At 43.3% G+C, this 14,258-nt stretch overlaps 1 protein-coding gene across 1 annotated transcript in view; it reads left to right on the top strand.

Annotated features, from left to right (window-relative positions):
- Positions 1-14,258, top strand: part of LOC123487343 (synaptojanin-2-binding protein-like) — a 37,397-nt gene that overhangs the window by 17,311 nt on the left and 5,828 nt on the right. Inside the window, exon 2 of the mRNA XM_045218563.1 lies at positions 4,008-4,103. Coding sequence (XP_045074498.1) covers positions 4,008-4,103 — 96 coding nt within the window. The remainder of the gene's footprint in view (positions 1-4,007; positions 4,104-14,258) is intronic.

Below are 14,258 nucleotides of genomic sequence, written 5' to 3'. Positions count from 1 at the left end.
GCGCGAGAGAGAGAGAGAGAGAAAGAAAGAGGAAAGAGAGAAAGAGGAGAGTGAGAGGAGGAAAGGAGTGAAGGAAGAGGAAACCCTGATCCCAGATAATTAACATGCTCCTCTCGCTCCAAACTCAATTAGTGCTAACATATTGTCCACCTGGAAACAGCAGACTAGCCCTGAGCTACACACGTCCTGCTCTAATGAATGGGTGGCGTGTGTGTGTGTGTGTGTGTGTGTGTGTGTGTGTGTGTGTGTGTGTGGATTGTGTGTGTGTCAGTGTGTGCGGGTGTGCGAGAGAGTATATTCCATTTTGTTATGACTCGAGCGATACCTCTCCGTCCATTCTACAAGTAACTCCCAAAATAAAGGAAACACTTGAATAAATGAGGGCTGCATAGTATATCGAAAGCATGGGGTGCTTCCACACAGGAAGTTCCAGACACTTGTAGAATCTATGCCAAGGAGCATTGAAGCTGTTCTGGCTCGTGGTGGCCCAATGTGCTATAAAGACACTTTATGTTGGTGTTTCCTTTATTTTGGCAGTTATCTGTAGCAGCAGGTTAGACAGAGAATGGAACAGCTAGTTTGGTTGAAATATAACGTTGAGGATAAAGTTCGGAATGTCACAATGTCAGGTGTACATCTTAACGACCTGCATCACTATTCTGAGATCTTTGCTGTTTCTAAAAGGACGTATTTGGGTGTTTTTGGAGCCTTTGTTCATGCTACACAACGAGGATGAGGCAGTGATTTGCTGTTTGGGGTAAGAGGACATTTACATAAAAAATAGAGATTTGGTGAAAAAAAATTAAAACGTAGCCTTTAATCCATGTAATATAGCCTAATCCCACAAGGGTGACACTGGCTGGTCTGACATGGCACCCTATTCACTATATAGTGCATGACTGGTTTGACCAGAGCCCATAGCTAAGACAGAGATACGTATAGGCCTAGGTGATTGAGCGGACAGGAAGTGGGTTTTGATCTGGCTAGGCAGCTGGTGTGTACGTCGTTGGTGCCGGGTCAGAACCCCTGCAGTTTGTTTTGTCTCTGAGGCATCACGCTAAGATGTCTGCTGAAACCAGACAACACCCAACACCCACTTCTGACCTCACTCACCCCCACCCCCTCTGGCCCCCCACCCCCCTCCGGCCACGATCCTCATCCACCCTCCTCCGCTATACAAAGCTCTCCTCCAGCCTGATCCAATTAACTGATTGTCCACTAAGCTGCGGAATGTTTAGCAACAATGGAAGTGAATGATGCAGATTGATTGTTTGATTGATTTGATTGAATGATTTCAAGATACTGAATATACAGTATTCCATGTCACTGTAGAGCAGGGTTGCCCAACCCTGTTCCTGGAGAGCTACCCTCCTGTAGGTTTGAACTCCAACCCTGTTCCTGGAGAGCTACCCTCCTGTAGGTTTGAACGCATGTAATACAGTCTGAATACTTGTGACGCAGTCTGAATACCTGTGATACAGTCTGAATACCTGTGATACAGACTGAATACCTGTGACACAGTCTGAATACCTGTGGTACAGTCTGAATACCTTTGATACAGTCTGAATACCTGTGATGCAGTCTGAATACCTGTGATACAGTCTGAATACATGTGATACAGTCTGAATACCTGTGATACAGACTGAATACCTGTGATACAGTCTGAATACCTGTGATACAGACTGAATACCTGTGACACAGTCTGAATACCTGTGGTACAGTCTGAATACCTGTGATACAGTCTGAATACCTGTGATGCAGTCTGAATACCTGTGATACAGTCTGAATACCTGTGATGCAGACGGAATACCTGTGATACAGTCTGAATACCTGTGATACAGACTGAATACCTATGATGCAGTCTTATTACCTGTGATACAGACTGAATACCTGTGATACAGTGAATACCTGTGATGCAGTCTGAATACCTGTGATGCAGTCTGAATACCTGTGATACAGTCTAAATATCTGTGATACAGACTGAATACCTGTGATACAGTCTGAATACATGTGATACAGACTGAATACCTGTGATACAGTCTGAATACATGTGATACAGACTGAATACCTGTGATACAGACTGAATACCTGTGATACAGTCTGAATAACTGTGATGCAGTCTGAATACCTGTGATACAGACTGAATACCTGTGATACAGTCTGAATACCTGTGATACAGTCTGAATACCTGTGACGCAGACTGAATACCTGTGACGCAGTCTGAATACCTGTGACACAGACTGAATACCTGTGATGCAGTCTGAATACCTGTGATACAGTCTGAATACCTGTGATACAGACTGAATACCTGTGATACAGTCTGAATACATGTGATACAGACTGAATACCTGTGATACAGTCTGAATACCTGTGATACAGTCTGAATACCTGTGATGCAGTCTGAATACCTGTGATGCAGTCTGAATACCTGTGATACAGTCTGAATACCTGTGATACAGTCTAAATACCTGTGATACAGTCTGAATACCTGTGATACAGACTGAATACATGTGATACAGTCTGAATACCTGTGATACAGACTGAATACCTGTGATACAGACTGAATACCTGTGATACAGACTGAATACATGTGATACAGTCTGAATACATGTGATACAGTCTGAATACATGTGATAGAGACTGAATACCTGTGATACAGACTGAATACCTGTGATACAGTCTGAATACCTGTGATACAGACTGAATACATGTGATACAGTCTGAATACATGTGATACAGTCTGAATACATGTGATACAGACTGAATATCTGTGATACAGACGGAATACCTGTGATACAGTCTGAATAACTGTGATGCAGTCTGAATACCTGTGATACAGACTGAATACCTGTGATACAGTCTGAATACCTGTGATGCAGACTGAATACCTGTGACGCAGTCTGAATACCTGTGACACAGACTGAATACCTGTGATGCAGTCTGAATACCTGTGATACAGATTCTCTAGAACGGTGTTGGAGGCTGCTTATGGTAGAGGAATTAACATTCAATTCTCTGGCAACAGCTCTGGTAGACATTCCTGCAGTCAGCATGCCAATTGCACGCTCCATCAAAACTTGAGACATCTGTGGCATTGTGTTGTGTGAGAAAATGCCACATTTTAGAGTGGACTATTATTGTCCCCAGGACATGTTTTGACCAGGTCCCATAGCAACACATAGGGGATTGGGACAGGCAGGTAGTTATTGTTACACACACACACACACACACACACACACACACACACACTTTTAACTTGAGTCAACCATTAAGTGACCTTTTGTTGTAATTACCATGTAGTATAGTTCATCGTGGTTGTTGGCCTGTTACCTGGGCAAAACTTTCCTTATAGTTCACTTCAATCAAAACAAATGTTGAGAGTCCAGGAGTGTCTCTGTACAGTATATGAATATACATATATACTATTAGTACATTGCTTATCTAGGCATTATTTAAACTGCAGTGGGATTAGTATGCTCATTTACATTACAAAGGCTTTGTGAAGGGTTACCTTAGTTTCTGTATCCCCTCAAGGCTGTTAGAGACCAGTGCTTTAGTTGTGTAGATGTAAGGGATGTTATATTATTGAAGCAGATAGGCCTGTAAAGAGAGTGTGTTCCCACCGCTATTGTGACATTTTTACATTTAGCAGACGCTCTTATCCAGAGCCACTTAGTTAGTGAGTGCATACATCAAACCCCCCCGGAAACGAACCCACAACCCTGGCGTTGCAAGCGCCATACTCTACCAACTGAGCTATGACAGCGTACAGATATCTATGCTGTTCCGCACAATGACAGAAGAACAAGGTCCTCTCGGGAACTTCATGAACTTCAGTGGACGGTGTCAGTTTTGTCGTTCAATTGGAGCTCTCTACTGTTCTTCCTCAGACAGCTTTCAGCTCAGAGTCATTGGTAACCCAGTGACAGATAGACAGTAGTTAAACATGCATAGCTAGGCTACTATTATAACAGCCCTCTGTTCTATGGTGTTCCCCCCCTTCTCAGGGATCAAAGTCATTGGAGGAGTGAAGGAGTTAACGGGAGAAGAGTTTGGAGTCTACGTCAAAAGGATTTTACCTGGTGGCCTTGCTTCAAGTGATGGTAAGTGTTCCATGCAGAAAGAGCACGGCTGGGGGTGGCAACAGTAACACGGGGTTTAAAGGGATAGTTCACCCAAATTACAAAAATAACACACTGGTTTCAATACCCTGTAAGCTGTCTATGGACACGTTATGGCAGCAAGCCATGCTTTGGTTTTGTTTACCTGGCCACTGTTTCAAATGATAACCTTTTAGCATTCATGGCACAAATCCAAATTCAAGTCAGTGGTACCTCTATTATAAATCTAGTGATTTATAATAGAGGGATACTTCTGTTGTCTGAATGATAAACAGTGATTTATAACGGAGGGATACTTTTATTGTCTGAATGATAAACAGTGATTTATAACGGAGGGATACTTTTATTGTCTGAATGATGAACAGTGATTTATAATAGAGGGTATTGTGGCACAAATCCAATGCACGTCAATGGTACCCGCATTAGCATTTTCGTACTTCATGTACAAATCATCCTAAAGTATGTAAAAATGTATTGTGTAACTCAGTGAAGTTACTTATAGATGATATGGACATGAAGCGTGAAAATGCTAATAGGGGTACCATTGACGTGCATTGGATTTGTGCCACATTATAAATCCCTGTTTATCAACCTTCACTAACCTCCACAATAAACAATCACCCACACAGACAAGGAAGCAGAGGGAACACTTATACAATAACTAATAAGGGATAAGGACCAGGTGTGTGTGATTGAAGACAAGACAAATGGAGTGATGATAAATGGATCGGCAGTAGCTAGTAAGCTGGTGACGACGAACGGCGAAACATGCCTAAACAAGGAGGGGAGGCAGCCTCGGCGGAAGTCGCGCAGCTCCAGCAACGCGCCGACCCCGGCCTCGGGGATGGCCAGGAGGACACGGAGCAGGGCGAGCCGGATGGCGACGGTGGAAATCCCACAACACGGAGGGATCAAGGATATCCCTCACCGGGACCCAGCACCGTTCCTCCGGACCGTACCCCTCCCACTCCACGAGGTACTGAAGGCCCCCCACCCGACGCCTCGAATCCAGGATGGAACGGACAGAGTACGCCGGGGCCCCCTCGATGTCCAGAGGAGGTGGAGGAACCTCCCGCACCTCAGACTCCTGGAACGGACCAGCTACCACCGGCCTGAGGAGAGACACATGAAACGAGGAGTTAATACGGTAATCAGGGGGAAGTAATAACCTATAAGTGACCTCGTTGACTCTCCTCAGGACTTTGAACGGCCCCACAAACCGCGGGCTCAGCTTCCGGCAGGGCAGGCGGAGGGGCAGATTCCGGGTCGAGAGCCAGACCCGATCACCCGGTACAAAGACGGGGGCCTCACTGCGGTGGCGGTCAGCGTTGGCCTTCTGATGACGCACGGCGCGCTGGAGGTGAACGTGGGCAGCATCCCACGTCTCCTTCGCGCGCCGAAACCAGTCATCCACCGCAGGAGCCTCGGTCTGGCTCTGGTGCCACGGTGCCAGAACCGGTTGGTAACCTAGAACACACTGGAACGGCGTTAGGTTAGTGGAGGAGTGGCGGAGAGTGTTCTGGGCATATTCTGCCCATGGCAAGAACACCGACCACTCCACCGACCGGTCCTGGCAGTAGGACCGCAGGAACCTACCCACGTCCTGATTTACCCGTTCCACCTGCCCATTACTCTTGGGGTGGAAGCCAGAGGTCAGGCTGACCGAGACCCCCAGATGTTCCATGAACGCCTTGCAGACCTTGGACGTGAACTGGGGACCCAGTCAGACACTATATCCTCTGGTACCCCGTAGTGCCGGAAGACGTGTGTAAACAGGGCGAACCAGGGACACATGCTCGGCGCGAGTAGCGGAATACACCAGGATGTCATCGATGTAGACCACTACACCGCGACCAAGCATGTCCCGAAACACCTCGTTCACAAAGGACTGGAAAACTGAGGGAGCATTCATGAAACCATACGGCATCACCAGGTATTCAAAATGCCCCGTGGTTGTGCTGAATGCTGTCTTCCACTCATCTCCTTCTCAGATACGTACCAGGTTGTACGCACTCCTGAGATCTAATTTAGTGAAGAAGCGCGCCCCATTTAAGGAGGGGAGGCAGCCTCGGCGGAAGTCGTGACAATCACTGTTTATCATTCAGACAATAGAAGTACCCCTCCATTATAAATCACTGTTTATCACTAACAGGCCACTCTGGTCTGTGTTTCAGTCCACTAACTGACAGGCCACTCTGGTCTGTGTTTCAGTCCACTAACTGACAGGCCACTCTGGTCTGTGTTTCAGTCCACTAACTGACAGGCCACTCTGGTCTGTGTATCAGTCCACTAACTGACAGGCCACTCTGGTCTGTGTTTCAGTCCACTAACTGACAGGCCACTCTGGTCTGTGTTTCAGTCCACTAACTGACAGGCCACTCTGCTCTGTGTTTCAGTCCACTAACTGACAGGCCACTCTGCTCTGTGTTTCAGTCCACTAACTGACAGGCCACTCTGCTCTGTGTGTTTTGGACATGGTTTCTCTACTTGGTTCCTTAAATGAAGGATTGCAGAAATGGCAGCAACAGTCACTGATAAGTACTGTGTCCCAAATGGCACCCTATTCCCCACATAGTGCACTACTTTAGACCTGGACCCATAGACATCTGGTCAAAAGTAGTGCACTATATAGGGAATAAGGTGCCATTTGGGACACAGACAAGTAATGTGAAAACCAAATCTCCAACCCAAACATGGTTTAATTAAATTGCTTTGATCCCTGTGATTTTGGACAGCTTTCCACTAATGACCAAAGATGAGCAATCTCATTATTGTGAATGAAGGCATCGGAAAATCCATCGGACTTAGAAACCAGAAAGGTCTGCATCCCAAATGGAACACTATTCCCTATTTAGTGTACTACATTTGACCAGAAGCCTATACGCTCTGTGGGCAAAAGTAGTGCACTAAATAGAGAATACAGTGCCATTTGGGACATAGGAGTTTGAAGTGTTTTCATTGGAACAGAGAGTTCCTAGAATAAACAGTTATTTATTGGAGGGGTTACAGGTCACGACCTTGGGCCATGTTTCATTCCACTAACCTGTCTTTCTCCCTGTCCTCGTTCGCTCTCTGTTGAAGATCTGACAGGACTGGACAGGGGAAAGCAATATGGCGGAAAATAGATGGAGATAGCTGTTTTCTTAGGCAGAGCGCAGAGGCTTCGGAAACAGCATCAAGAGCTTCCAACAGATACATTTTCTATTACAATGAAACCAATTGAAACCAAGGCAGTTATTGTAGTGGACAACAGATCTAGATAGAGCGGGTTGAGCTGCTACTTGCATGCTTAACTCCTATAGCCCTCAGGAAATACAGCTAACTACTACTTTAATATATACGTACTGTGGTGCAAGTGGCTCACGTCTGTGTGTTTGTCTGAGGTCAGTTCTGGTGGGATAGAGAGATGGAGACGTATCACTGACTAACAAGTCTCCTTCAGCGGTCCAGGAAGGTCCAGGAAGGTCCAGGAAGGTCCAGGAAGGGCCCTCTCAACAGTTCTCACCTCCTTGTTTACTCATAGTCTATACCGTTTACAGATGGTACACGCCCCTTAAGTGCTCTTCTTACTTCCCCTTGTCTGGTAGAGACCTGATTAGTGTTGTCACGATACCAGCCGATAGGGCTCCTGTAACTGATATCAGAATTAAAATACCTGGGCCCTATTTACAAAGTGTCTCAGATTAGGAGTGCTAATCTAGGATCAGTTTCGCCTTTTAGATAAGAATGAAGATGACAGGGGGGACCAGATCCTAGATCAGCCCTCCTACTCTGAGAGGCTTTGGGAATAAAGCTCACGTCTGTGTGTGTGTGTGTGTGTGTGTGTGTGTGTGTGTTCAGTGTGTGTGTGCGTGTTTGTGTGTGTGTGTGTGTCCAGCATCATCCCAGTGCGTACTGTAAGTGTTAATACCTCTGAAGGGTAGGATTAAACAGCTCTGTCTCTCTCTCTTCCTGTTTTCCTGCCCCCCTTACTATGGAGACTTACTACAGTGTCAGTATAGAGGTCTATATGAGTACAGACTCTGTTACTATGGAGACTTACTACAGTGTCAGTATAGAGGTCTATATGAGTACAGACTATGTTACTATGGAGACTTACTACAGTGTCAGTATAGAGGTCTATATGAGTACAGACTCTGTTACTATGGAGACTTACTACAGTGTCAGTATAGAGGTCTATATGAGTACAGACTCTGTTACTATGGAGACTTACTACAGTGTCAGTATAGAGGTCTATATGAGTACAAACTCTGTTACAATGGAGACTTACTACAGTGTCAGTATAGAGGTCTATATGAGTACAGACTCTGTTACTATGGAGACTTACTACAGTATCATTATAGAGGTCTATATGAGTACATATTCTGTTACTATGGAGACTTACTACAGTGTCAGTATAGAGGTCTATATGAGTACAGACTCTGTTACTATGGAGACTTACTACAGTGTCAGTATAGAGGTCTATATGAGTACAGACTCTGTTACTATGGAGACTTACTACAGTGTCAGTATAGAGGTCTATATGAGTACAGACTCTGTTACTATGGAGACTTACTACAGTGTCAGTATAGAGGTCTATATGAGTACAAACTCTGTTACAATGGAGACTTACTACAGTGTCAGTATAGAGGTCTATATGAGTACAGACTCTGTTACTATGGAGACTTACTACAGTATCATTATAGAGGTCTATATGAGTACATATTCTGTTACTATGGAGACTTACTAAAGTGTCAGTATAGAGGTCTATATGAGTACAGACTCTGTTACTATGGAGACTTACTACAGTGTCAGTATAGAGGTATATATGAGTACAGACTCTGTTACTATGGAGACTTACTACAGTGTCAGTATAGATAGAGGTCTATATGAGTACAGACTCTGTTACTATGGAGACTTACTACAGTGTCAGTATAGAGGTCTATATGAGTACAGACCCTGTTACTATGGAGACTTACTACAGTGTCAGTATAGAGGTCTATATGAGTACAGACCCTGTTACTATGGAGACTTACTACAGTGTCAGTATAGAGGTCTATATGAGTACAGACCCTGTTACAATGGAGACTTACTACAGTGTCAGTATAGAGGTCTATATGAGTACAGACTCTGTTATTAACTGTTGCCAGACACAAGTGGGTCTTGAAAGACAATTATCTTCCTCAATAGTCTGCAGCGAATTCTACTAGATGAAAAGCCGAAATGAGTACGACGTCCTGGCATTTAAAGCATACTCAATTTTCGAAATTTCACATACTATAAAACGTTCTATTTTCTTATACCCAAAATAACTACTAAGTATGGGTATTTGGACACGGCCTATGTCTGTTAAAACATGGTTATTTAAAATATGTTATGTTGAACATGCTCTCTGCTACAGCTCATGTTATATAGACTCATCAAGTCTTGGGTTCAAGAAATTTACTAAATGAATAAAATTTACCATTGTTATTATCCGTACTGTAGTGAATGGAACTAACTGCATTGTGATGATGTACAGTTTGCACAACTCTGGGTTATATCATATTGTAATGAGCTGAGAGAGAAGGACAAGGTCTCTTGTGGGTCGTGGAACCCAGATTGGTTATACATATCGTAATGAACTGAGGGAGAAGGACAAGGTCTTTAGTGGGTCACGAACACAGATTGGTTATATCATATTGTAATGAACTGAGAGAGAAGGACAAGGTCTCTAGTGGGTCGTGAACCCAGATTGGTTGTATCATATCGTAATGAACTGAGGGAGAAGGACAAGGTCTTTAGTGGGTCGCGAACACAGATTGGTTATATCATATTGTAATGAACTGAGAGAGAAGGACAAGGTCTCTAGTGGGTCGTGAACCCAGATTGGTTATATCATATCGTAATGAACTGAGGGAGAAGAACAAGGTCTCTAGTGGGTCGTGAACCCAGATTGGTTATATCATATTGTAATGAACTGAGAGAGAAGAGCAAGGTCTCTAGTGGGTCGTGAACCCAGATTGGTTATATCATATCGTAATGAACTGAGGGAGAAGGACAAGGTCTTTAGTGGGTCGCGAACACAGATTGGTTATATCATAAATGAATGAAGAGAGAGAAGGACAAGGTCTCTAGTGGGTCGTGAACCCAGATTGGTTATATCATATCGTAATGAACTGAGGGAGAAGAACAAGGTCTCTAGTGGGTCGTGAACCCAGATTGGTTATATCATATCGTAATGAACTGAGGGAGAAGGACAAGGTCTCTAGTGGGTTGTGAACCCAGATTGGTATATCATATCGTAATGAACTGAGAGAGAAAACAAGGTCTCTAGTGGGTCGTGAACCCAGATTGGTTATATCATATCGTAATGAACTGAGAGAGAAGGACAAGGTCTCTAGTGGGTCGTGAACCTAGATTGGTTATATGATATCGTAATGAACTGAGAGAAAGGACAAGGGTCTCTAGTGGGTCGTGAACCCAGATTGGTTATATCATATCGTAATGAACTGAGGGAGAAGGACAAGGTCTCTAGTGGTCACGAACCCAGATTGGTTATATCATATTGTAATGAACTGAGAGAGAAGAGCAAGGTCTCTAGTGGGTCGTGAACCCAGATTGGTTATATCATATAGTAATGAACTGAGGGAGAAGGACAAGGTCTTTAGTGGGTCGCGAACACAGATTGGTTATATCATATTGTAATGAACTGAGAGAGAAGGACAAGGTCTCTAGTGGGTCGTGAACCCAGATTGGTTATATCATATCGTAATGAACTGAGGGAGAAGTACAAGGTCTCTAGTGGGTCGTGAACCCAGATTGGTTATATCATATCGTAATGAACTGAGGGAGAAGGACAAGTTCTCTAGTGGGTCGTAGAACCCAGATTGGTATATCATATCGTAATGAACTGAGAGAGAAAACAAGGTCTCTAGTGGGTCGTGAACCCAGATTGGTTATATCATATCGTAATGAACTGAGAGAGAAGGACAAGGTCTCTAGTGGGTCGTGAACCTAGATTGGTTACATGATATCGTAATGAACTGAGAGAGAAGGACAAGGTCTCTAGTGGGTCGTGAACCCAGATTGGTTATATCATATCGTAATGAACTGAGGGAGAAGGACAAGGTCTTTAGTGGGTCGTGAACCCAGATTGGTTATATCATATTTTAATGAACTGAGGGAGAAGGACAAGGTCTCTAGTGGGTCGTGAACCCAGATTGGTTATATCATATCGTAATGAACTGAGGGAGAAGGACAAGTTCTCTAGTGGGTCGTGAACCCAGATTGGTATATCATATCGTAATGAACTGAGGGAGAAAACAAGGTCTCTAGTGGGTCGTGAACCCAGATTGGTTATATCATATCGTAATGAACTGAGAGAGAAGGACAAGGTCTCTAGTGGGTCGTGAACCTAGATTGGTTACATGATATCGTAATGAACTGAGAGAGAAGGACAAGGTCTCTAGTGGGTCGTGAACCCAGATTGGTTATATCATATCGTAATGAACTGAGGGAGAAGGACAAGGTCTTTAGTGGGTCGCGAACACAGATTGGTTATATCATAAATGAATGAAGAGAGAGAAGGACAAGGTCTCTAGTGGGTCGTGAACCCAGATTGGTTATATCATATCGTAATGAACTGAGGGAGAAGAACAAGGTCTCTAGTGGGTCGTGAACCCAGATTGGTTATATCATATCGTAATGAACTGATGGAGAAGGACAAGGTCTCTAGTGGGTTGTGAACCCAGATTGGTATATCATATCGTAATGAACTGAGAGAGAAAACAAGGTCTCTAGTGGGTCGTGAACCCAGATTGGTTATATCATATCGTAATGAACTGAGAGAGAAGGACAAGGTCTCTAGTGGGTCGTGAACCTAGATTGGTTATATGATATCGTAATGAACTGAGAGAGAAGGACAAGGTCTCTAGTGGGTTGTGAACCCAGATTGGTTATATCATATCGTAATGAACTGAGGGAGAAGGACAAGGTCTCTAGTGGTCACGAACCCAGATTGGTTATATCATATTGTAATGAACTGAGAGAGAAGAGCAAGGTCTCTAGTGGGTCGTGAACCCAGATTGGTTATATCATATAGTAATGAACTGAGGGAGAAGGACAAGGTCTTTAGTGGGTCGCGAACACAGATTGGTTATATCATATTGTAATGAACTGAGAGAGAAGGACAAGGTCTCTAGTGGGTCGTGAACCCAGATTGGTTATATCATATCGTAATGAACTGAGGGAGAAGTACAAGGTCTCTAGTGGGTCGTGAACCCAGATTGGTTATATCATATCGTAATGAACTGAGGGAGAAGGACAAGTTCTCTAGTGGGTCGTGAACCCAGATTGGTATATCATATCGTAATGAACTGAGAGAGAAAACAAGGTCTCTAGTGGGTCGTGAACCCAGATTGGTTATATCATATCGTAATGAACTGAGAGAGAAGGACAAGGTCTCTAGTGGGTCGTGAACCTAGATTGGTTACATGATATCGTAATGAACTGAGAGAGAAGGACAAGGTCTCTAGTGGGTCGTGAACCCAGATTGGTTATATCATATCGTAATGAACTGAGGGAGAAGGACAAGGTCTTTAGTGGGTCGTGAACCCAGATTGGTTATATCATATTTTAATGAACTGAGGGAGAAGGACAAGGTCTCTAGTGGGTTTGCGAACACAGATCGCCTGGCCCAAAGAGAAAGGCCCTAGTTAGACACAATCCCAATAAGGATATCCCTGAGGGAGAGATGGTGATGTGTTTATCATCTAGGGTCATTACACTACTCCAGTTCCAATAATACTCTCTAGGCCTGCGTCCGAAATGGCACCCTATTCACTATGTAGTGCACTACTTTTGACCAGGGCTCTGGTCAAAAGTAGTGCACTGTATAGGAAATAGGGTGCCACTTCAGAGGCGTCCTCGGTTGAGCTCATGAACCAGTGAGTGACAGGAGAAGTGGTTGTGGTGACATCTCATCTCTCAGGATGGTATCACTGACTAACTGTTTGCCTGAGGTCAGTTCTGGTGGGACGGAGAGGTAGAGCCGTATCACTGACTAACTGTTTGTCTGAGGTCAGTTCTGGTGGGACGGAGAGGTAGAGACGTATCACTGACTAACTGTTTGCCTGAGGTCAGTTCTGGTGACTAACTGTTTATTTATTTATTTTTTTTTTTTTTTTTTTTTTTGGGGGAATGGATCAGCTTAATATTGCAGATAGATTGTATCTTCTATCAATGTAATTGTCTGCATCACTTCCAATCCCCCATGTTTTTTTTATTTGTATTATTTTTATTTTTATATATATACTCCCCTTTATTACTTTTCAACCCCGCCATCCTTTCCCTACTTGGGGTAAATTAGTGAACAACAATGCCCAGGCCTCTACTTCCGGTCTATACTTACTATCTACACCTTATGGACAGAGTTAATTTTACAATAATTCTATTATATATATATATTTTTTATTTATTTAATTTTTTACTTTTTTTGCTCCTGAACTTCTTCTACTCTCAACCTCTCCGATCATTTTCATGATGTCCATCCGGTTTGCTTCTATATGCCATATCTTTCTAACTGTGCTCTTTCCCAAAAGCTCCCAACATACAACCTATATACTTATTATGGACACAGTATGCTTACATTATTAGCTATCTTTGTTATTATTTGTTTGTTGTTATTTGTTATTAGTCCCATCCTTCAACTCTATTCAATACCTCCCATCTATCTCTTAACACCATCCATATAGGATTTCTATTTGCCATATATATTTCAACCGTACTGTGATGTTTTACAAAAGTTCTGAACCTTTCTATTCTCATTGCTTCTACAGATTGTGAATTAAAAATAAACATTTTTGCTAAAAGTATTATTATATTATTGATTGATTGACTATGACTTTTCAGATCACCCAGTAATGCTATCTGCAAGGTTAGTTCCAGGTAAATATTGCAATCCTTTAGCCATTCCTGGACCTGTGTCCAAAAACAAGCTACAAATGGACAGAACCAAAACAAATGATCTAATGATTCTGTCTCTTCACAGCAAAATCTGCAGAGCTGGGAAGATTGTATCCCCCCATATAAATAACATTCTATTGGTAGCAAGAATTTTATATAATAATTTAAATTGAAAGATTCTAATTTTTGAATCCGGTGTCGTTTTGCGTGTCA

The sequence above is a fragment of the Coregonus clupeaformis genome, unplaced genomic scaffold (genome assembly GCF_020615455.1).
Source record: "Coregonus clupeaformis isolate EN_2021a unplaced genomic scaffold, ASM2061545v1 scaf1665, whole genome shotgun sequence".
NCBI lineage: Eukaryota > Metazoa > Chordata > Actinopteri > Salmoniformes > Salmonidae > Coregonus > Coregonus clupeaformis.
Note: the sequence above shows the minus strand (reverse complement) of the source record. Positions and strands in the feature narration are given on the sequence as shown.